General features: G+C 39.5%; 1 protein-coding gene across 1 annotated transcript in view; it reads right to left on the bottom strand.

Moving 5' to 3' along the window:
- Positions 1–3,183: 3,183 nt before the first annotated feature.
- The window catches only part of GMPR2 (guanosine monophosphate reductase 2), a 28,189-nt gene continuing 5,687 nt past the window's right edge, over positions 3,184–25,685 (bottom strand). Inside the window, exons 2-10 of the mRNA XM_073671030.1 lie at positions 17,643–17,792; positions 11,359–11,478; positions 9,377–9,460; positions 9,093–9,266; positions 8,929–9,010; positions 7,074–7,180; positions 5,749–5,791; positions 3,608–3,767; positions 3,184–3,518 (exon numbers count right to left, since the gene is read on the bottom strand). Coding sequence (XP_073527131.1) covers positions 3,332–3,518; positions 3,608–3,767; positions 5,749–5,791; positions 7,074–7,180; positions 8,929–9,010; positions 9,093–9,266; positions 9,377–9,460; positions 11,359–11,478; positions 17,643–17,729 — 1,044 coding nt within the window. The 5' untranslated portion in view covers positions 17,730–17,792 and the 3' untranslated portion in view covers positions 3,184–3,331. The remainder of the gene's footprint in view (positions 3,519–3,607; positions 3,768–5,748; positions 5,792–7,073; positions 7,181–8,928; positions 9,011–9,092; positions 9,267–9,376; positions 9,461–11,358; positions 11,479–17,642; positions 17,793–25,685) is intronic.

Here is a 25,685-nt window from a genome sequence, read left to right on the forward strand (position 1 = left end):
TGTAATCCGCATCGTGGGCACACAGCCTAACTATGAAATCCATGTCAGACTGACTATAACCCTTTCTGGAAGTTTCACTGCCTAACAGTAAATTAGTAGTAGTCCAGTTCTAGCAACAGAAAGTACGGCAAAGGGCACCATCCAATTTAATCTCAAAATGTAAGTTTTAAATAACAATGTTCAATCATGGTAACAACTAAATTTTATGCAACTTTTCAATATACTGTACTTTGTGTACTTTTTATCACCATTTTCAAGTTAATTTTTCAAGTTTGCTGTCAGTGAATAAGAACACTGTTCACGTCCCGGGGTTCCAAACCCCAACCAGAAGTTATAAACTAAAGAAAAGGGTTTTCCACATGTAAAAAAGTGGTCCTAAAAAAATGGAAACTTGTAAAAATAACAAACACAGAGGGTACCATCTCCACGCTGATGCTCCGGTCTCTTGTTTTGGATACAGCAGTGATGTCACGAATACAGTTACATATCACTACTCCAGCCAATCACTGGGCTCAGCAATGATGCTGATGTAGAAGGCACGAGCCGTCAAACTCAATGATTGGCTTCAGTGGTGAAGTGTGCTGTCCTGTGCTAAAACATAGAGACCAAAGCAGCATCGGGAATCCAGCCCTGCATCGGGAGGAGGTGTGGTGGAAAGGTGAGCAATAACTGTGTTTCTTCATTTTTAAACTACCCTATTGTTTGGGAACTACGTTTTTTACAAAGTGGAAAACCCCTTTAAAGCTGGCCCTTGTTACATCACTGTGTGACACTATTATAGATGACAAGTCATCAAGCCAGAAGGTAAACACTGTAGCAGGAGATCCATTGAGTCCAGTAATGTGGAATTAGGGGGATTTTAAATTAAATAAGGTAAGGTAGTATATTAATATATGACTTATTACATTTCCTAAAACAGACCTTAAAATACAAAAAGCCTTTAAAAATAACTACTAGCAATCCTTGGACGTTGATTGACTAAAGAAGTTTTTTTATTTGCAGATAATTTCCTGTACACGTACTGTAACAAACAACACTACAGGCACCATCTTTACAGAAATAAAATGTTTTTAATTAAAATGTAGTCTTAAATTAATTCTAACATTTAAAGCACATAAAGCAAATAAATAGCTCATACTGCTGGAATAGTCAGCAGTACAAATTGGCCCCTGCACATTGTAAAAGTTACAATGTAGATAACCTCATGGAAATGTGAGTCTTTCAGACCAGATGTGGAATGCAAGAGGTGTGTATGCCAATAAATAGGCAGGCAGCAATAAGCATAGATGTGAATTGATAGTGGCATCATATATACGATTTGGTTAAAAGACTTAATGTGAACCTGTCACGTTGAAAATGATGTTTTATCTTCTGGGCAAATTCATATATTGCTTTATGTTAAAACATTCAGTATAACATGCAACCTATTGATTTTCTTTGCTCTCTATTACTTAAGTCCAGTGGGCAGTCCTAATCAGTAACTGACAGCTATCTCCGTATGCACACAAATGCATGAAAAGGCTAACAATTATTCCGTAAGACCAGCCACTGAACTTATAAGCCGGGATCTCTTTTTGTACAGTTATAGGAAAAAGTTTGGGCACCCCTATTAATCTTAAGCTTAATGTTTTATAAAAATTGGTGTTTTTGCAACAGCTATTTCAGTTTGATATATGTAATAACTGTTGGACACAGTAATGTTTCTGCCTTGAAATGAGGTTTATTGTACTAACAGAAAATGTGCAATCTGCATTCAAACAAAATTTGACAGGTGCATAAGTATCGGCACCTCACCAGAAAAGTGACATTAATATTTAGTAGATCCTCCTTTTGCAAAAATAACAGCCTCTAGTCGCTTCCTGTAGCTTTTAATGATTTCCTGGATCCTGGATGAAGGTATTTTTTGACCATTCCTCTTTACAAAACAATTCCAGTTCAGTTAAGTTTGATGGTCGCCAAGCATGGACAGCCCTCTTCAAATGATCCCACAGATGTTCAATGATATTCAGGTCTGGGGACTGGGATGGCCATTCCAGAACATTGTAATTGTTCCTCTGCATGAATGCCTGAGTAGATTTGGAGCGGTGTTTTGGATCAATGTCTTGCTGAAAGATCCATCCCCTGCGTAACTTCAACTTTGTCACTGATTCTTGAACATTATTGTCAAGAATCTGCTGATACTGAGTGGAATCCATGCGTCCCTCAACTTTAACAAGATTCCCGGTGCCGGCATTGGCCACACAGCCCCAAAGGATGATGGAACCTGCACCAAATTTTACTGTGGGTAGCAAGTGTTTTTCTTGGAATGCTGTGGTTTTTTGCCGCCATGCATAACGCCTTTTTGTATGACCAAACAACTCAATCTTGGTTTCATCAGTCCACAGGACCTTCTTCCAAAAAGAAATTGGCTTCTCCAAATGTGCTTTTGCATACCTCAGCCGACTCTGTTTGTGGAGTGCTTGCAGAAACGGCTTCTTTCGCATCACTCTCCCATACAGCTTCTCCTTGTGCAAAGTGCGTTGTATAGTTGACCGATGCACAGTGAGACCATCTGCAGCAAGTTGATGCTGCAGCTCTCTGGAGGTGGTCTGAGGATTGTCCTTGACTGATCTCACCATTCTTCTTCTCTGCCTTTCTGATGTTTTTCTTGGCCTGCCACTTCTGGCCTTAACAAGAACTGTCCCTGTGTTCTTCCATTTCCTAACTATGTTCCTCACAGTGGAAACTGACAGGTTAAATCTCTGAGATAGCTTTTTGTATCCTTCCCCTGAACAACTATGTTGAATAATCTTTGTTTTCAGATCATTTGACAGTTGTTTTGAGGAGCCCATGATGCCACTCTTCAGAGGAGATTCAAACAGGAGAACAACTTGCAAGTGGCCACTTTAAGTAGCTTTTCTCATGATTGCATACACCTGGCTATGAAGTTCAAAGCTCAATGAGGTTACAAAACCAAAAAAAGTTCTTTAGTAAGTCAGTAAAAAGTAGGTAGGAGTATTTAAAACAAGAAAATGATAAGGGTGCCCATACTTATGCACCTGTCAAATTTTGTTTGAATGCAGATTGCACATTTTCTGTTAGTACAATAAACCTCATTTCAAGGCAGAAACATTACTGTGTCCAACAGTTATTACATATATCAAACTGAAATAGCTGTTGCAAAAACACCAATTTTAATAAAACATTAAGCTTAAGATTAATAGGGGTGCCCAAACTTTTTCATATAACTGTATTTCTATGCTCCTCGCGCTCTATACCATGCTACCCGAAGATAGAGCATCATGTTCAATGTAACCGATTCATTAAAAACCACCTAATAAATAGATTACATTCATGGATTGCTAAAGATGGGGTTAAGTTGTTGGGTCACTCTGATAAAGGTTGTTCTTCGGCTTAGCTCCTTTAGCTTGGCAGCACCTACATAGGTGCAAGTGGAACGAATTCCTCCAAGTATGTCTTTAATGGTATCTTCCACATCTCCTCGGTAAGGGACCTCCACGGTTTTTCCCTCAGAAGCTCTAAATGTAAGCAAGCAAATTTAGAAGGTTTTACAAGGGTTGGGCTCTAGTGTAAAATCACACCGGTAAAGGAATGTCATAATACCTACCTATACTCGGCCACTCCGCCAGAATGCTTCTTCATTGCCGTTTCTGAACTCATGCCATAGAATAATTTATACTTCTTCCCATTCTTCTCAATGGTTTCACCTCCAGACTCAGTGTGACCTGATAACATGCCCCCCAGCATTACAAAGTCCGCTCCAGCTCCTAAAAACAAAAAATCTAAACTTTCTTTTGTCTCTATTGCAGTACATATTATGCAGACCTCACTGGAGGTAAACTTAAACCCCTTCAGGACCAGGCAATTTTCCATTTTTGTGCTTTCATTTTTTTCTCTCCCCCTTTGAAGTGCGGGGCAACTTAATTCTTCAGAACAAACTTGTATATGTGTTTTTAATTAAATAGTGAAAAAAAAAAATCTAGCAATACATAATATATAATTGATCGAGAAAGGTTGAACTTGATGGACCTATAACTTTTTTTCAACCTATGTAACTATGTTAAAAAAACACATTTGGTTTGTGTCACCAAATTCCAAGACCAGTAATGTTTTAATTTTTCTATTGATAGAATTGTATGATGGCTTGTGTTTTGCTTCGCAGGCTGATGAATATGACTGATATTATTTTAGACTATTTACAATGGTTTGAACGGTTTTTATTGCATTTGTTGGAGGAGACGAAAATTGCCTCATGATTACTACGAAAGGCAAAACACTACCAACGGAAGAAAACTTTAAAAATGTTTTTCTCAAGATTAAAGATATTTTGATGCATTAAAAAATGTTTACATAAGCCGATTAACACTAAAATCTGAAAGCATTTACTTTATAACTGACAGCCTAGCCACTATGAACCATCATACAGTACAGGCGAGACTGAATCATTAAAGGGCTGTCTCATGAAGAACACTCCATTCATATATCCTATTAAACCAGAGGACAACTATGAGCAAGAACACTTTGTCAGACGCATGCTGACCCAAAAATGAAAACTAAGACTCGAATTCATGAAGCAATTTTTGCCAGTATTATGGCATAACACTATTTGAAATATTTCAAAATTGTTGTATAACTCAAAAGTTGCACAAAAATGCTGCAGCTTTGGTGTTTTTACGCCAGCCCAGGCAGTTGCGCATAATTTTTTGAAAATCAGACGGATCCAGGGTGGGGCAAAATGTGGCCAAAAACTCTTTACAAATTCATCATAACTTATGCCACATTACAACAGAAATATATGCCAGACCCTGACTGGAATATATATCTGCTGGTGGCGCATGGCATGGAATCATTAGAGATGTACCCCTCTTGATGAATTTTGAGAATCTTACTGCACAAAAGATCATCATTCTCAGCAGAGCATACTCCGTGTGTAAACAGGACGTCAGCCTATGTGCACTGAACAATCTATTCAAGATCATTAAAGGGGTATTCCCATCGCCAAGATCCTATCCCAATATGCAGTAGGTGTAATAATAATAATATTAGCAAACACCTCCAATTAGAAATATTGTATTGATTATATCTGATTACTAATGTCTCTTTCCTCATGTGCAGGCATTGCAGGACCTTAGGTATCCATGGTTACAACCACAAGCAACTAGCTAATTAACTGTCACTATATCAGTGGACATAACCATGGATACCTAAGGTCCAGCAATGCCTGCACATGAGGAAAGAGACAGTGAATCAGAAAAACTATACTACATTTCTAATTGGAGAAATTGCTCATATTATTATTATTACTACACCTACTACATATTGGGATGGAATCTTGGGAGATGGGAATACCCCTTTAAGTGCATGTTAAGAGTGTGGTCTGCCTGTATAAACAGGCAAGTACATGACTATCGATCAGCTAACAAGGTGCTGATTGTCGGTCATTCAGTGCTGCCGGGTCATTAGGTGTAAACACACTTTTAATCTTTTCCTATTAAGCTATGTATCAATCTGCTCACCTACTCAAGCTCTATAAAATGCTGCAGTTAGGAGAGTTTAATATTAAAGGGGTTAGACTTTATGTCTGACTCTGTATTGCCAACTACTAAGACTAAAGGTAGAACAATGAAGAACCCAACAAGGCAAAAGCCTACTAACGTTTAGCTCTTACATGCAAATAAAGATATAAATATGAGCATATGTTAGAAATGATTTATTAAGAGAATTCCTTGCTCAGGTTGAGAAACTTACCAAAAGCCTTGGCCACATCCCCTGGACAAGTGCAACCTCCATCCTGAAAAGAGAAAAAAATCACGCTCTCTGTATTTCACTTTTATGTAAAGGGGTTGTCCAATATAGTTTTTTTATTTGTCCCTAAACCGTTCCATGCAATGTAGGCAGATTTGTATTACACTATGATTAAAACTTGTGGCAATGTCAAATGTTGCATGTCAGTGTCACATAGCTTGTGACATCACTCTGGTGAGGTTCCATATACAGCCCATGGTTTTCACCATGAACTGCGCTGCCCAGTACAAAAGTCACGGCTGACATTAGTATATAGGCAGTGCTGGAGATCTAGGATCGTACATATGTACGGTAATCCCTGATTCCTCTACTGCACTCTCAGCAGTACAGAAAAAGTTGAGTCCTGCATGCCAGACCTCAGTTGCCCCTCCGCTCTGTTTCAGTTCTCGTTCTGATCCCTATCAGAATCTATCACAGTCTATCAAGAGTCCGATGTAACACAGGAGAATGTGCAGGGATTGCGCTCCTCACTCTTTCATGTATGTAAGAAGAGTGATATAGTGCAGGATGGGGCCGAGAGGAACGATGTACTGCAGAATAGGGCTGACTTCCAAAAGTGGACACAAGTGGCAAGCAACAGGAAATTTAGGAGGGATACAATGGCAGTATAGGAACCTCAGTTTCAGACAGGACAGCGGCAGAAAGTTGCAGTTCCTCGCAGATATTGCGCAGAGGCATTTTTCTTAATGTATAAAAGAGCTGTTAAGGTCTACGGGTGGGACATAGATCTCCCCCAGAGTCCGCCTCCATAGTTTGTTTTAAAAGAAAGGGGGCGTTACCAGTGTGAGACATGTAATGACTGCCAGTCTGCTCTCCTGATCTACATGTCCGCCACTAATAACGCCCCCTTTCTTTTACAGCTCTGGAGGCAGATTTTGATGCAGATCAGTGTCCGGGACATAGTCTGGAATAGCTCATATACATATAAGAAAAATGTGGATTTATCTGGAATAAGACATTGGATCGCAGATATCAAGGTATCATTTTATTCAACTATCTATGACCTGCATGCCCATATACACGGCTTAGGAGAGTTGATCCTACTGACAGATTCCCTTTAAGTAGTTCTGCTTTGACCATTTATGTAGCTAGAAAATCCTGCAGGTGAACTGAGTCCTTGCCTTTGTTAGTTTACATTCTTGTAATGGACGTTCTTTGTATTCACAAACGACTTTTCCCATCAGTCTTTTCCTTCTCACCTCTTACCACTCACATACATCTATATTCTGTGTATACAAATGGATAAATAGGTGCATATTTCTACTAACCGATATAATATGGCCATTTAGTCCATGAGCAGCATCTGCACACTCAATCACAGCACTCAGTTGTGGATATCCAACTCCTGTCTTCTTGCGAGTTGTGCAAACAGAACCTAATTAAAAGGTGAATGATATATGAGACACTGCCACCATGCTTCTACTAACACCTCTAGAAATAAAAGGATTTAAACATGAAGAAGCCTGCTGTCTACACACCTAATTACAGCATATGAATGTCATAGGGACCTTAGGACCTTCTTGTATGAGCCAGAAAGGAGATCTGTGTAAGGGCTTGTGCAGACAACCATATATTTGGTCCACATGTGATCTGACAAAATATCAGAATGCACTTGGACCAATAATATTCTATGGGGCTGTGCACGTCTGATTTTTTTCCTCCGACAGTTTGTCCGACACAAAAATTGCAGCAAGCATGATTTGCATCCGACATTCGGATCGTACTCAGCCATGCTAGTCAATGAGTCCATGGAAAACATCGAACTGCACTCAGTTAACATCTGACTAATTTTCATGGACTGACAGAATGGAGAAGATGGATAATTTTTTTTTCATCTGAGAAAATCAGATCACGCTATGATCACACTCTGATTAGAAGGTTATCAGAGTATGATTAGCATAATTGGACCATTTTCCTCGGATGTGAGAAGACAAGATCGTGTGACTCTAGCCTTAGAGCAGCTCTCACTTTTTCATATTGACCAAGTCATGCATTACATGGATCATCTATTTACTTGTGTACAGTGTATAGTCATATCCTAAAGTGTCCTAAAACTGAAATAATTCACGGTGTTTTAAATAGTCAGAGTTTTTTTCACACCAAATGGAAAAATGAACATTGGTAAATCAGGAGACTAAGGGCTCATACCAATATGTGTGAAAAAAAAGTTCTAATGTCTGGACCGAAAAATCGGACGAGTGTCATGCAAGTGCCATGCGATTTTCATGAGAGGACAATGCGATTTTTCACACCTAGCATCCGTGTGACATCCGTATGCAATGCGTTTTTTTTCTCTGCAACTATTATTCTGCAATCATTTACAGGACCATTTACAGTGTTCTATGCTACAGAATGGTAGTATATCCGTAAAAATCAGATGCCATACGGATGGTTCGTATGCTGTCGGTTTTTTTCTCGCACCCATTGACTTGCATTAGCGAGTCTCGTCCGATATACGCGGCAAAACGCAGCATGCTGTGACTTTTTTCTCAGTCCGATTTCAGCTGAGAAAAAAATCGCAGATGAGCTGTAACTGATAGAATAACATTGGTCAGAGTGCGATCTGATTTTTTAGCAGATTGCACTCGTCCGTTTTTCTCGCAAATGCGTATGAGCCCTAAGAAGCAAATGCAGATTGCAGATACAAGACCATAAAATGCCAAACGCATAAGAATTCTACGACGTGGGACATAATTCCCCAATCACAAGATTGTTGAAGTTAAATATCGAATCAAAAGGAATTATCATTGACAAGGAAAATATAAGTTCAATGCATATACAATATCTAGCATTAGGAGAATAAATATGTTCAGCTAAAAAAAATTAAGAAGTGCCAACAGTTATAAAAAAAACAAATAAAAAAACAATTATATTTTAGTTTACATATTACAGCATATGAAGTTCTCCAATCCTCATAAAGTTAGCGTCTGCCACCTGAACTGAATTTTTTGTCCAAAGCAGCTCATCAGGTAATGCATGTTGTAAATTTCAAGGAGAAAAGAATCATGTATACGTGTGGGTTATTCTTGTCAGCACACCATTGTATTTATTTCTTGGAGCATCAAGTACTTCTAGAGCTATTCATTCAACTTTTATATTGTTAGAATATTAAACAGACAGTACCTGGCCCTATTCCAACCTTGATTATATCTGCGCCTGAAAGGATTAATTCCTCAACCATTTCTCCAGTTACAACGTTCCCAGCCTGGAGACATAAATCAGATGTCAGTAAATGGATGACTAGAAAAATAAAAATGGACATGAGAGACCACATTGTATGTTCTTACCATGATTGTGTGCTTGGGAAACCTCGCTCTTACATCTTTCACGTGCTGGACAAACTGCTCAGAGTATCCATTAGCTACATCAAGGCAGATGTAACGAATCTGAGGGACAGCCGATAAAACCTCCTCAAGATGCTGAAAGTCAGATTGGCCAGTGCCAGCGCTTGCAGCCACATTCTATGGGACATGCAGGACATTATGATAAGAAAATCAGAGGTCTAGTAGACGACTATTGGAGAAAATGTGCTGGTAGAAGTACTAGTGAACTACAGAAAACTATTACTTACATCCAGACATTCTGGAGAGGTGGCAGAGAATTCCTTCCAGTCTTCTACAGAGTAGTGCTTATGTACCGTTGTGAAGAGAGAAAACTGAAAGGAAACCAAAATTAGAAATAAGCTTATATTCTGCCTATTCAGAAGTAACACTGAAATTTCAGATCTGCTCTGGTATGGAGCTGTGCCAGTCACCAAAGCTGATGCCTGCTTACCCTGACGGCCAAGCTGCTGTACATTGCTGCAATGAAATACTCAAATAAAATCACAAATGGAAAAATTAAGGGGTCACTCCAGCAATAATCAATGAGCACTTGTCTAAGGTCATTAAATAGGTATTGTCCGTTTCAATAATACTCAGAATCATCTGATGGCCAGTGCCATGACTAACAAAATTGTTAAGTATTTTATTTATCTAAAATGCCTTTATTAAAGACCCATGACAAGGAATGGGGGCGGGTCTTTGTCTTTCTTCTCCTGTTCTCCTGTCTGTCAAACTGCTTACACACATAACATAGAGGCAGGCCGCCAGTCAGGACTGTCAACCTACTGGAAAGGAAGTCCCAACATCTTAGAGTGCTAACAGAATGCTGATGAAATTAAACCGCCTGCTCAAAACCAGTGGATGGCAAGTCTCCTGGAGAATCAGAACAGTTCATGGACAGATTAGACGGCTATATGCACCAAAAGCAGTATTCATTTTTGAGAAGACTGACATCAGCAAGACCATGCTCTTACTCTGGTTTTGGCTGGTATACTTTAAAGAGGATGCGCTACTGGGTCATAAAAGGCTGTGCATAAAAATCATCATTATCTCAAAGAACATGCCTTCTCCATGATTGTTGGGATATTACTGGCATGTTTACTCCAGTAGAAAATTGAGCATGCATGTTCCTATGAATGCTCACCAATTATTGGTTTATGAAAAAGGACCATTAGTGGTGAGCAGCACCCACTGACATCTATGTAGGGAGTCAGGGCTGTGGAGTTGGTAAGCCAAACCTCCGACTCCAACTCCTCAATTTCCATGCCACCGACTCCAACTCCGACTCCCTCATACATGGCTCATGTTTAAGTGATAAATTTACTGTAGCACAGATTAATCTCAGATAAAAGTCTAGACCCTTAGATCAGGAATAGGACAGACGTTTATAGGACATTTCAGAACTTTCCCAAATTCTTCTGAAAAAATATTCCCCAGAAACTGCGTTGAACTACTGTACCCAATTTATTATATATTTTAGGAGTGGGAGCCGGTCCATTTTATACCGACTCTGATTCCGACTCCACCAAAATGGACACCGACTCCGACTCCACAGCCCTGAGGGAGATGTCACATAGATAGGCATGGGAAAGCAGCGCTACCACTGGATATGTCACTCTTGGGCTGTAAGAGGTGGTTTTAACTAGCTCTACCAGCCCATACATTGTAGGTTTAAAGCCCAAGCAGAGACATATTGTCCATACAGGCTTACAGCCCAAGAGTGGCATATCCAGTGGTAGCGTAGTTACCCATCATACAGAGGTTATCTTGTCATGGTTGATGGGCACACATGAATTTGCCAAATTATGCTCAAAAAACCTTCATTTTGGAAGTATATTTCATTAAGCGACAAATCAGTCTAGATGCAATATTTCCTATGTATTCATGTATTTTGACCTCTAACACAATATATTGCCGCTGTTTTTCCATTACACAGATAGACGCGTCAGGGAGATATTAACCATTAATATATGGCTGACTCAAGTGCAGGTTTTGACGTTACGGAGATGGCAGTCACTTCAGAATCTAAAATATGTAGTAACAAAAAATAACGGCGCACAAAACAATGTAAAAGTAGGGAATATATATAAACACCTGCTAATGGTTTATAGTCCTGATAATAATATAAAAGTGTAGGACCTACTAATCATAAGAAACAAATAATATTTCTGAGCCTGATGGCGGTGTGTTCATTTAATAACTTACAGTATAACAATACAACAACATATACCTTGCACAGCGCTCTTGCCATATCAAAGGTGCCAACTGTGTCCATATTAGCAGCGATTATTGGAATCCCTTGATAGCTTTGACCAGAGTTCCTGAATGTAAAGGAACGAGAAAGTTCCACCTGAAAAAAAATATACAATTTGGTTTATGTGAATACATGCACCAAGGAAATAATATGTTTGAAATGAACATTTTGGCCCCAATTCATGAAGACCAGTGATTTTCTTGCCAATCTTGATGGAGGAGGCATGTCGCAGTCAGATGCTCCTGATTCATTAAGAGGCATACACCTCTTAAAGCGAACCTGTCATCAGGTAAACTACAGGCAGTGTCAGGTTGGCGCTGTTACACTGATTAAAATGATACCTGTGTTGATGAAATCAGTCCTGTGGTTTTTGTGTAATCTGTGTTTGCAGTTTGGAGATAATGATATGCTCGTCCTCCGGGGCGGTCTGTGGGGGGGGGGGCCTGGAAGACTATGTGGCACAATACAAAAAGTCCTCCAGTGATAATCTCCTGCTGATAAAACACTGAATTTATTGAAATAACAACACACAGACCAGTAAGTTACACATCATTGGAATTATGGTCTCTACCTAGTCATCATGGTGCTCTCAGATTAAATGGCAAAAATCTGGTGACTGATTCTCTTTGAAAGGCTTGTACAAGGCTATTTTATTTGTTTTACTTTTAGTTTAAAAACTAACAGGCAAGTAGTTGTTAACAGAGGCAACTACCAGCCTGTTCTCTTGGCTCAGAACAGTCACCAACTGCTCCTGCTTGTGATTCAGCTGCTCCACAGCTCTTCTTCTTAAGCCCAGAGTAAAAAAAAAAATCAAATAGTCCTGGATAATCCCTTTAAATAAAGATAACCACTAACATATGTAAAATCATTTTTTTTTTCCATGTCAATAGTCTTTAATGTGATTTTATGTAAAGATTTACAATGATACAGGCATTGTGTTTATCTTATTGACAAAACATTGCAGTCCATTTCACAACCAGACTTTAGCTATTATTTTCTGGACTACTGAAAGAGCACTTAGGATAGTGAAATGTATGATCGCTGGTAAAAACAAAGCAGAAGACTGTTAACAAGTGGCCCAGGTGCAGAACAATGCAAGTAGGATGTACCTGTGTCTGCTGACATGGCTTATAGCTAGGGTCTGAGATAGGAAAGGAAAGCTCCAACCATTTGCATTAAACTAGTTAACTCTTGGGAGCTTTGCAAGTCCCTTCACTGACTTTTTCTTCAGCTTACAATTATCACTCATGTCAGACGAGAGGCAAAGCTCTAGTGTTAATCAGTATCACCATACCACTCCTTTACTTTCAATTAACACCTTTACCTTAATGGCGTAAAATGGTAGCAACTGACAGAAAAGACTGCCAGACAAAATGCAAAAGTCTTCCTCCCCTAGAAGATAGCACAGAAGTCAAAGGAAAATAAGTTGACACTGTCCTGCTTTCCAGTGACACACCGATAATGTTTACACTCTTTACAAGTTTTAAAATCGTCAGCTGGAACAACAACAGGTATCCTCCTCTGCTAGCTGACCCCTAATTTATTTATTTATTTTACTCACTTATATAGCGCCAGTAATTCCACAGCGCTTTACATACATTATCATCACTGTCCCCATTGGGGCTCACAATCAATATTCCCTATCAGTATGTCTTTGGAGTGTGGGAGGAAACCGAAGAACCCGGAGGAAACCCACGCAAACATGGGGAGAACATACAAACTCCTTGCAGATGCTGTCCTTGGTAGGATTTGAACCCAGGACCCCAGCGCTGCAAGGCTGCACTGCTAACCACTGAGCCACCGTGCTGCCCCTAATGAGAGTTATTGCTATCCGATGGGAATCTTCCAGCTTCATGTTGTACTAATATGTCCTGTAGCAACTCGGGATCTAAGCCCACTCTACACCGGGCAAGTGCCTGCTGTGCTATACAGCCAGCACTTGCATCTACCAGCAATGATAGGACCACTATAAAGGAAACTTGTCACCCCCAGAAACAATATTTATTGGCCTGCAGATAGAGTGGTAATCCGCAGGTAAATAGTGATTGAATAATGTCTGGCTGCCTTACTGGAGCGGAGTCTACAGGAAGAAAATTAAATCTATATCATCCCAAGCAGACGTATGGAGAATAAATCTTCATTTTCTCCCTTCCAGTAAGGCAGTCAGACATGATTTACACAGTATTTACCTGCAGATTACCACTATATCTGCAGGTGAATAGTGTTTTTTTGAGATGACAGGTTCCATTAGCTTTATCACTGTAATAATCTGAGTGGCAAAATCCAGGTGGAGCGTCTATTGGCTGTGTGCCGAAGGACTGCCATGTCAGCCGGGACCTGCTGAAGTCCCTGTCACAGTCATCTTGGTCTTGGTACTCCTATGAAGACCTAGCAGCTGGTTGGGCTTCAGAAGAGTCCATCATTTTCACTATATATTGCAATACTAAAGTGTTGCTTTATAAAGTAAAAGCAATTACAAGACAGGAGGTCCAACATCCCTACAAGAACAAAAAAATATAATGAAAAGAAAAAAAAACTCTTTCACAAATTTTACGTTAAATATATTTTTTATCTATTTATCCAAGATTTAACTCGGGGTTGTATCTGAATTACGAACAACCTCCTTCTCTGACTATACAGCTACACGTAATACGCATGTAAATAACATTATATATGCATGGATAAAGAGAATCTGTCAGCAGGTTTTTAATCAGAGAGCAGCATAATTTAGGGCATGAGACCCTGATTCCAGGGATGTATCACTTATTAGGCTCTGTGTTGTAGTTTAAGTGCAAACAAGTGTTTTATCAGCAGGAGATTAACACTGCCAGACTACAGCTCAGGAGACCAGCAGTCAGGCTAATCTGTATAACGCCACCTCCCACCTCTGATTGGCAGCTTGCTCACAGTGTACACAGGAAGCCGCCAGTCAGGCGTGTGGTCAAGGTTATATACAGCCTAGAAGACTTAGCTCTGCTATTCTATGAAAGCAACACCAAATATTTCTGGATCACGGAATGAATTACCTATACGATGGACTACTTGCTAGAGATGGGGTGCACCTTACGAAGACTGGAAAACATGTATTTGGAAGTCGCCTTGCTACACTCATTAGAAGAGCTTTAAACTAGAACAATGTGGGAAGGGAAGCAAAAGGCCAGAAAAAGCCATACAGCTGACAAATACTATTGAGATCTCTGCTACTGGAAGTGGAAAGGAAGAACAAAGACAAAACAATTTAAATAATAAAAATATGGGAGGAAGAGAAACCAATCACAAACTAAAATGTTTTTATACAAATGCACAAAGCATGGGCAACAAACAAGGAGAATTGGAACTACTAATGCAGGAAAAGGAATATGATGTCATTGGAATCACTGAAACTTGGTGGGACGATACACATGATTGGAATAAAAGGCTAAAAGGATACAACTTATTTGCAAGAAACAGACTTGATAAACGAGGAGGAGGTGTTGCATTGTATGTTAGAAAAGCGTATATCTGCACAGAGATTGAAGCTTCAGAGACTGGGAGTTCTATGGAAACTGTTTGGGTAAGAATACAAGGAGAGAACAACGGAAAGGACACCATTGTAGGCATTTACTACAGGCCACCTGGGCAAGCTGAAGATATGGATGAACTCTTTATGTATCAAATGACCAAGTTCTCCAAAAAATATGACGTAGTGGTCGTGGGAGATTTCAACTATCCAGACATTTGTTGGGAATCTCTCTCAAGTAAAACTAACAGGTCAAGCAAATTCTTATCCTCTCTTGCTGACAACTTTATCTTCCAAAAGGTAGGGGAGAAAACAAGGGGATCTGCTACTTTGGATCTAATCCTTATAAACAGGGAGGAAATGGTTGAGGAGGTAAAGGTGGCTGGGACCCTAGGAGGCAGCGATCATGCTATTATAGAATTTTGGATAACTAGAGGAGGAAGACATGTGAAGACTCAAACTTCAAGGTCAGATTTCAGAAAGGCAGATTTTAAGAGACTCAGAAAGAGAATAGGAGGGATCCAATGGCTGGATGTCCTTAAGGACAAAAATGTCCAGGAAGGATGGGAAATTTTTAAAAATGAGATTCTCAAAGCACAATCGTTAACAATCCCGAAAAGTAGGAAGAATGGGAAGCATTTAAGGAAACCAGGATGGATGAACACAGAACTTAAACACATGCTAAAAAGAAAGAAAGAAATGTTTATTAAATGGAAAGAGGGAGGCATATCTAAAGAAGATTATAATGCAGTCTGCAGATCCTGCAGGGCACGTATCAGGTTAGCTAAAGCTGACAATGAATTAAGGCTTGCAAGAGATGTCAAAAGCAATAAAAAAGGATTTTGGGGGTATGTCAAAAGTAAAAGAAAAGTCAAAGATGCTATAGGATTTTTACAGGATGAAAATGGAGAAATGGTAAGAGAGGATGTTGAGAAGGCCGAACTTTTTAATTCCTATTTTGCATCTGTTTTCTCTCAGAAAGAAAATGTAACATCAACTGATCTTCACTGTCCTTTTAAAGGAATAGAGGAATCCAAGTTATCAGTAAACAGAAAGATTGTGAGGGAATATTTAGCTAACATAAATGAGTTCAAGTCTCCAGGTCCAGATGAATTACACCCCAGAGTACTGAAGGAGATTGTAGAAGAAATTTTAGAACCACTCTCCATAATCTTTGAAAATTCTTGGAGAACAGGAGAAGTCCCAGAAGACTGGAGAAGAGCAAATGTTGTTCCTATCTTCAAAAAGGGGAAGAAGGTGGACCCAGGGAACTATAGGCCAGTGAGTCTGACTTCTATACCAGGAAAGATCTTTGAACAAATTATTAAACAACATGTATGTAAGTACATGGATAAGAATGAAGTGATTAACCAGAGTCAGCATGGGTTTGTAACTAACAAGTCATGTCAGACTAACTTAATTTCCTTCTATGACAGAATCACTGACTGGGTGGATCAGGGAAATGCTGTAGATATAGTATATCTTCACTTCAGCAAAGCATTTGACAAAGTATCTCACATCATCCTTATTGAAAAAATGACCAAGTATGCAATGGACCAGGCAACTGTTAGGTGGATTCATAACTGGCTTAGTGATCGGACTCAAAGGGTGGTTGTAAATGGCTTCACATCCAGCTGGATGAATGTCTCAAGTGGGGTACCACAGGGCTCCGTCCTGGGACCTGTATTGTTCAACATCTTTATCAATGATTTAGATGAAGGAATTGAGGGTAAACTGATTAAATTTGCTGATGACACAAAGCTAGGAGGGATAGCTAATACTAGAGAAGAGAGAGAGAGGATTCAAAAAGACCTAAATAAACTGGAGCAGTGGGCAGCAACCAACAGAATGGTTTTTAACAGGGAAAAATGCAAAGTACTACATCTGGGCAATAAAAATGAAAAAAGCATATACAGAATGGGAGGAATAGAGCTAAGCAACAGTACATGTGAAAAAGACTTAGGTATACTAATAGATCATAGACTGAACATGAGTCAACAGTGTGATGCAGCAGCAAAAAAGGCAAATACAATTCTGGGATGTATTAACAGAAGCATACAGTCTAGATCACGTGAAGTCATTATCGGTCTTTACTCCTCTTTGGTCAGACCTCATCTGGAATACTGTGTACAGTTTTGGGCACCACATTTTAAAAAAGACATAGACAAACTGGAGCAAGTTCAGAGAAGAGCGACCAGAATGGTGACTGGTCTGCAAACCATGTCCTATGAGGAACGGTTGCAGGATTTGGGAATGTTTAGCTTGCAAAAAAGAAGACTGAGAGGAGACTTAATAGCTGTCTACAAATATGTCAAGGGCTGTCACATTGTAGAAGGATCATCTTTATTCTCATTTGCACAAGGAAAGACTAGAAGCAATGGGATGAAACTAAATGGGAGGAGACACAGATTAGATATTAGAAAAAACTTTTTGACAGTTAGGGTGATTAATGAGTGGAACAGGCTGCCACGAGAGGTGGTGAGTTCCCCTTCAATGGACATCTTCAAACAGAGGCTGGACAGACATCTGTCTGAGATGATCTAGTGAATCCTGCTTTGAGCAGGGGGTTGGACCAGATGACCCAGGAGGTCCCTTCCAACTCTACCATTCTATGATTCTATTACATGACTGGAATCAGGCTTTCTTGCCCTGTTATTCTGCTCTCAGATTATATAGCCAAAACCTGCTCACAGATTCCCTTTAAATAATAACACAAGGTCTTTAGGAATATAAAAAATAAATGAATGTGAAATATGCTCACCTCACTGCGAGACTTCAAAGTACTTCTTTTAGGTCTAAGCAAAACATCCTTAAAATCCAGTTTGATATCATTGTCTATTCGCGGCATGACTATCTGTAGAGGAGTACAGACAGATAGAAACGTAGGGACGTAATGAAACTAGGAAGAGTTCTGCAAAACACAAACAGAAAATGTGGGTTATTCAGTGTGTTAATTAGTGGAGTCAGGTCCGATTCATCATTGTCTTTGCACCTTTTTTCACGACCGTATAAAAAAAATCGTTCAGTTTCATCCAGAAAAGGGGGACAATTTTTTTTCTCACTTGTCATCCGTGTGCAGTCCATATACAATCCGTTTTTTTTTACAGCAGCTGCTATTAATCATTTACAGGACCATTTTCAGTTTCCTATGTTGCAGAATTTTTTTCACACGCTGATTCGGTCAGTGAAAAAAATCGTTCATCTGCACTGCCCATTGAAAAACATTGATCTGAGTACGATACTTTTTTTTTTTTTTTTTTTAAAGAATAGCACTAACAGACTTTTATGTTTGCATTTCACACCCTAATGACTGTGCCACTTTCCATTTGGATGTGAAAAGCCACTGAATCTTTACCCGGAGTTCGTGATCCCAAGGCTGCCGCTGTCTAACAGCATTCAGTTCCCTTGCTAGCAGATATAGCAGACAGAATTGAGCACTGTCAGTATTTGCAGCGCCTTAATTAACTTTTTACATGTGGTCAAAATTGATCGATGCACGTAAAGAATGTGACAGAAGGAGATGACTCCCCCTGTCAATCCATCGGCTCACCACATCACGAGCAAATGGGTGCTATGGCGACTGAAGACCTAACAATTGTCTCCCTGTCTGCCATAGATCAAATTCTAAGACCACGTTCACACACGTTGAGTATTTGGTCAGTATTTTACATCAGTATCTGTAAGACAAAACCAGGAGTGGGTGATAAATACAGAAGTGGTGACGTGTTTCTACTATAGTTTTCCTCTGATTGTTCCACTCCTGATTTTGGCTTACAAATACTGAGCCACAGTCACACTATTAGATATGATCACACAATGTGTTTTTTTTTTCTTCTTTCGATCAAAAACATATGTCTTTGAAGCAGAGAACATTTCAGGAATCGCTCCTGTTTCCTGGCATTTTCATCAAACTTTGTTCCCTGGAAGTGTTTTTTGTTACTCTTTTTCGGTTTTTCGATAAAGCACTTTTTGTTAACATTTTTTTACACTAGCGTTTTTGGTGAACGTTTTTGGGGGTCTTCCTATTGATGTTTTTCTGACTGGTTTTGAAATCCATTAAGCACTGACTAGAACGCTAGCGTTTTTTGTGGCAGAAACACTTACAAAATCCTCAAAATGATGCCCAGGTGTCTTCCAGACATTTTTTTAGCCTTTGCATAGACTTATATTGTAAAGTATGGAGTGTCCTACTAGCGGAAAACGCCTGAAGAATGCATGTATCACTTCTGTTAAATGCTTGAAGTTTTTGAATGCCTCAAGCATTTAAAAGATGCTCAAAAGAAGCCTTTTTACACAAAAAAGAAATTGGAAGAGTTTTTTGAGCGCTTTGTGAGTGCCTTTTCTAACTTTTTTTTAGGAGTGGACCCAAGGGTATGTGCAGAAGAAGTTTTTAAGGAGGTCGAAAACAAGTTTTCTCTTGTAAACCACTCATGCAAACGCTGATGTTGTTTTTCAGGGAACAGTTTATCATTTCTTGGCTATGTGCACTCAACATCTTCTTCAGTTGGATTCTGCCAGAAATCCGCCTGAAAAAATGCTGCAAAATCGCCATAAAAAAAAATCGCGACATAAAATGCTGCATAATATCGGCATAATGCACAGCAATATAAAACAACATTGCTGTGCATATGTTCCATATTATGTCACTTCTTTTGACTGCTTCAGGGTTCAGAAACCCTGGAGTGTAAAAATAGTAACATTATCATTCTTCAGTGGGCTCTATGTCCACATACTTCCTTTGGGTCTGTGCACACTGAGTATTTGTGCTGAGTTTTTAGAGCAGAAACTCCAAAATACTGAGAAATTTTGAGGAGGATTTGGAGATTTTCCGCTCATTAGAAGGAGGTGCTAGAAGCTGTGGGGTGTCACTCACAGCTTCCATCTTCCCTCCCTGATGACGTCTTATTTCACAATTAGAGGATGTGGCGGCGGAGGTAATAGCAGAGTGACGGCACTACACTTACCTCTCCCACAGCACCATGGATCCAGGACATCTTGAGAGGGCTGCAATGCAAGGAACTGTAGTAACTGTAAAGCTGCCCCCTGATGTCCTGTTCCAAGAGGGGAGATAGACACTGCAGGGAAGTGAGTGCAGCTCCAGCCTCCTGTGATGTCCTGTTTGCAACTCCTCTCAAATGAAACGTCACAGGAAGTGAAGTTAAAAAAAGAACACATAACACATTTAAGGATTAGGCTACGGTCTCACTTTCAGTATTTGGTCTGTATTTCACATCAGTATTTGAAAGCCAAAACCAGGAGCGGGTGATAAATACAGAAGTGGGGGAAGTGTTTCTATTAGATAATGTAAGTAAAGCGCTGTGGATTAATAGAACTATAGAAGTGAGTAAAATAAATACTTTTCCTCTTATTGTTCCTCTCCTGGTTTTGGCTTGCAAATACTGATGTAAAATACTGACCAAATACTGATAGTGTTAGCTAAGGGGACGGTTGCAAACAACTTTATTATAATGGAACGCAACCGAACCTGGGATCCGCGATGCAGCCTGGTGGACTGTGGCCGAACACCTTCCGAGTGAGAAGGAAACAACCAACTTAAATAGCAATCCCCTCCATGTTACAGCACACCGGAACGGGAATAGGGATTCGCACTATCTCCGTTAACTGCACGGGAGATGTGCGATAAATAATATATCTGTAGTCCTGTTGCAGCACAGGGACTACACTGTTGGCACTAGGATGCGTGTGTGACTCACGCTGGCGAATAAGTGCCCTCAGCCGGCGTACTACCGGACTGAGAAGTATCTCTCCACGTGGCTTACAGGAGGTACCGGGAATAGGGTGTCTGCAGACTGCTCGGGGTGTAAGGCGACCCCTTTGTCAGAGCCAGACTGTCAGATGAAGCTACCTGTCTATTTCATCTAGCCTGCCTATTTCCACTAAACCTGCCTGCAGAAACTAATGCACACGTGGAGCCCAAGAGACCAAGCATCCACACAACACCATCATTGCTCAATGATCAGAGCGCGCCGCCATGTTTGTGGACGGGCTTTTTAAAGATTAAGCCCTGCCCACCGTCGCACCATTGGTGATGTCACCCGCGACCAATCGGGCGGTGCCAAGTCACCAGATCAGCTGACTCCCAAACCACCAATCACGGTCCGCCATGTCACGGGCATGCTCAGTACAGAGAAACCTGGACTTAGGCTTTAGCAGCCCTGTCTCCCTCCGCAACCTATGCTTCATGTTGCTAGGCACAAAGACCCAAGAGACAACCTGTACGTCTCATGGACCAGCTAGGCGTTGGGACTGACGATGATGCTGAGCAGCATCAGTCCTGGCTGGACTGGAATGGGAGACCACAGAAGGTTCTGGACCCATTTCAAATACAGCAAATGCCCAACGCCTAACAGTGTGACCGTAGCCTTAGGAGAAGTGTAGGATACTTTATAATAAAGCAAATTACAAAAAGTGATCAGGTATGAAGATAAATATTTAGGTGCCAGATCAACCCTTAAATAGTTGAATGTTTCCAAAAATTGTACCAGTGAAAACTACAGTTTGTTCTGCAAAACAAAAGCCCACATGGAAAGATAAAAAAATTATTTGTCTCAGAAAATGGAGACCAAAAAAATTGGGGTTTTTCTTTTTAAGTGGGATTTTTTTTAGCAAAGGAAGTAAAACATAAAAAAAACGTAATTAATTTGGTAATCTCATTATCATACCTGCAGAAAAAAATGGTATTTAAATTACCATATATAGAATGGTGATTTGTGTTTAAAAAATAATAAGCCAGAATTACTGCTTTTTTTTGTTCAATCCACCTCCTAAAATGTGGAATAAATTGTGATCAAAAAGTCCTATGTAACTCAAATTGGGACCAATGAAGACTACATCTTGTCACCCAAAAAGTGTTAATGTTATGACTCTCAAAATATAGACACACAAAAAAAAATAATTTTTTTTTAAAGCATAGTATTTATTGTGCAAAAGTAATAAAACTACATAAATTTGGTATCGCAATAATCACACTGACCCACAAAATAAAGTTAACACTTTATATGTGCAGCAAATGAAAACCGTAAAATTTAAAATGTAAAAAAACAGCAGAATTGTTGTTGTTTTTTTTTTCAATTTCTTTCCATAAAGAGTTAATGAAAGTTAGATAATAAGTTGTATCTACTCCAAAATGGTGCTACTGACAAATACAACTCATCCTGTAAAAAGACAAACCCTCAGACAAGTAAGATGAAAAAGTAAAAAGGTTATATGTGGACAGTAAATTAAAATTGTGCCTGTTCATAGGGGTCCTCCAAGAACATAATAAAACAGACCCCATCACATAATTCAAACGGCAACCCGTTCTAGTGAAATGCCAGGAAGGGCTGCAGTCAGAAGAAACACAGGTCTGGCCTGAGACCTGTGTCTCAAGTGACATGAGCTGTATTGTGAGCACATGTACCAGAGCTGCTAAAAAATTGTGTGACAGGAGGAAAAAAATAGATCTTCTCGACTGACTGAGCAGGGAGAAATAAGGCTGGAGAAAAAAATATCTTTTGTGCTCAGTCAACTGAGGAAAAGATATATTTCTTCCATCACACACTTCTCTGATGGCTCTGGTATGTGTGTTACTGTCAGTTGAAACACAAGTCTCAAAAGCTATGTGTCTTTAGACTGCAGCCTGTCGGTTAAATTATGTGATGGGGCCATTTCATTACATTCATGGAAAACCCCTTTAAAGGGTTATTTTGCGCCTTATTCTCAGTTTTGTCTCGGGTTATTTCTGTTGATGTTGGACATTGGTGGTTTTATTTATCTAGATGTTTTACCATAATTCATCATTTGTAACTTTTCGAAGATGTCACAAAATATTTGCGCAATTCAACTCCTGTACCCTAGTGAGTCCAAAATCTGTCTAATTTTATTTTTGTGCCGTTGAAGACTATCATGCAACGCATTAAAGAAAATGACAAAATAAAAAAAAAAAGCATTTTTTGGATTTTGCACAAAATTATTTAAAAAACAAACAAAAATGATGAATTGGGGCCAAAGAAATGTTACGAAAAGCAAGCAGAGATCTTAAATAATGATTAGCATCCGATATTCAGATAGAACATGGCCATGTAAGTCAATGAATCCCTGGAAAAAAAATCGGACTGCACTCGGATGACATCCGAGTGCGGTCTGATTTTCACAGACTGACAGAATGGAGAATTTTTTTTTCCCCATCTTCTCTGTAGCCAATCATGGAGCTCAGCATGTCTCCCTGTGCAGGCGGCAGAACTCCCTGATTGCCCGCAGCGTGATGTCAACGCTGCAGACAACATATACTATGAGCAGTGACAGAGAGGCAGCGCTGGGCCCGGTGGGGTGAGTAAAGTGCAGTTTGCTTTTTACAACAAACTGAGCCTGGGCATGCAACTGTTCTGAAAACAGAAAAACCCTTCATGTTAAGTTCCCACGATGAGCTTTTGATGCTGCATATTTTCACGGTGCAAAAAAAATGCAGTGTCTTCCAGATCCAGCAAAGTGCATAGGATTTATTGAAATCCTGCCCACTGTGCTTTTTTACACTACATAAACTGATCTGGGGTGTCTTTTTGAAAATATGCAACATGCCAATTCCTCTTTGAGTTTTATGTGCGGATTTTCCCTATAGAATTGCATTAGATGTGGAAAATCTGCAGGTTAAAAAAACACATGCATTTTTAGTGCATTTTTTTTTTTACTTACAGTGTAGTCAAAGTCAAATACCAGGAAGCATCAAACACAAAGAAGCTTTATTTAAACATGAGATACCCCCAAAAAAAAGCAAAATCGGTAGTGTCTAAAACATGTTAAAAATGTATGTTAGAAACGCAATGAAAATCCGCAAGTAACCTAATTTAGCTAACAGGTGTGGAAATGCTGCAGAAAATCCGAAACATTAAAGACTAACCAAATCCTCATCGTGGAAATGTAGCCTAAAGCAGTCCAAGGAACAAAAACTTGTGAGCTATCTGCAGGATTATGGGTGCCTCTCGGCTGACCAATGTGTATGGAGACTAAAGGCATGTTCACACCAGAGTGTTGGCAGGAAAAGCACTGCATACTTTTTTGTGCGTTTTTCCCGCCATTAATTTGAATGGGTGAAAAACGCTGTAAATTGTTGAAAGAAGTGCCATTTTGCTAATTAAAAACAAATGCTCAAAAATTGCAAGAAGAATAAACTCTGTATGTGAGTGATATTTTAGAAATCTCATTTACTTTACTGGTACAGTAAAACGCAGCGGTTTTTTTCGCCCCAAAAAAACGCAAGGAAAAAATGCTGTAAACTCCTTTTTTCTATTTCTATGACTGCAAAAAAAAGAATAGCTAGTGCTGATGTGAACATGGCATATTATGGTCACGCGACTGGCCGGGAGTATGCATATCGCATACATGCAGCCAGGTGACCACCGTTCCCGGCACTGAAACCGGGGAATCCTCTTGGCGCATGCTATGTGAGGATTCACAAGTCTGCAGTCACATAGAGTAACTGCAGACTTGTCGTTTTAGACCAGACAACTCCTTTAACAAAGGGGAAAATCTGTGATTCTTGATCACAACAATGTAACATCTGATTAATCCAAAACGCAAAAAAACAAGCAAAACATAATCCAAGGGCATTTGTGAATTCTTTCATTTCTGACTTGACAAGGCTAGGTCCTTAGCTCAGCCTTCAGTCTCATTTGAGGAAAAACACACAGGACAGGATCCATAACTTGGGTTTTTTGTTGTATTATTTAAACCAATTTTCTTTTTTTCTCTTTAGATATTCGTTGATGTTTTTACACCAAGTTCTTCAAAATAGTCCCTGTGGTTTGTAAATTTTGTGGAAAAAAAATATTCTTAATTTTTATTTTCAACCTTTTTCGCATCTTTTTAGAGCAAAAAAAAAACGCTGCACTAAATTGTTGCAAAAATTATGTAAAAATATCAGATGTTCATAAATCAATCCACAAATGGGACTAGAATACATTTCTGAAAAAGTTTTGCGATTTTTTTTTATTAAAAAGTTGTAATTGATGGATCAGCCGAAAACATCTGGAAACCCAAAACCCAACCTACAATGACAAACATTTAAGAAAAGACAGACACAAGGCAGATAAAATAGACTTTAAAAAAAAGGGACTAATGTAAAACGGGTGAAAAACACTAAATTACTTACCGGTAATGTGATTTTCCTGAGCCCATGACAGCACCACAACGAGAGAGGGAATCCGCCCTTCCAGAACAGGAAACCTACAGAATAAAAGGGCGGCGCCTCTCCACCACCTCAGTTGTTTACAGAGCATGAGAGGACACTACTTAATAGTTATATATCCCATGATTTTTCCTTCTACACAAAGCGTAAATCAAACACCATGAAGAAAAAGAAGTGATCAACTTCTACCAGTGATGGGAGGCAATATAAGGGTGCTGTCATGGGCTCAGGAAATTCACATTACCGGTAAGTAATTTAGTGTTTTCCTATCACCCATGACAGCACCACAACGAGAGGTTTACAGAGAAAAAACTTTAAAGTTAGGGTGGGACCACAGCCTGTAGAACAGTTTTCCTAAAGGAAAGGACAGCAGAAGATCCCAGATCAAGCCTATAGTGTCTATAGAAGGAGCAAGGTGAAGAATGAATCGCAACCTTACAAAATGCTTGATGGGAACATCCGCTTTCTTATTGTTCTGCCATGGATTCCCCGGATTAGCACAGAAAGTAGGGTGCACAATTTCCTGACTTCTATGGAAATTGGAAGCCATCTTTGGAAGATAGGGTAGCTCCGGAACCAGCCCATCTTCTAGGATCTGTATAAACAAAGGATTAACCGACA

Source organism: Phyllobates terribilis, unplaced genomic scaffold (assembly GCF_046119375.1).
Source record: "Phyllobates terribilis strain yellow unplaced genomic scaffold, ASM4611937v1 Scaffold_1__5_contigs__length_1240528914, whole genome shotgun sequence".
Classification (NCBI taxonomy): Eukaryota; Metazoa; Chordata; class Amphibia; order Anura; family Dendrobatidae; genus Phyllobates; species Phyllobates terribilis.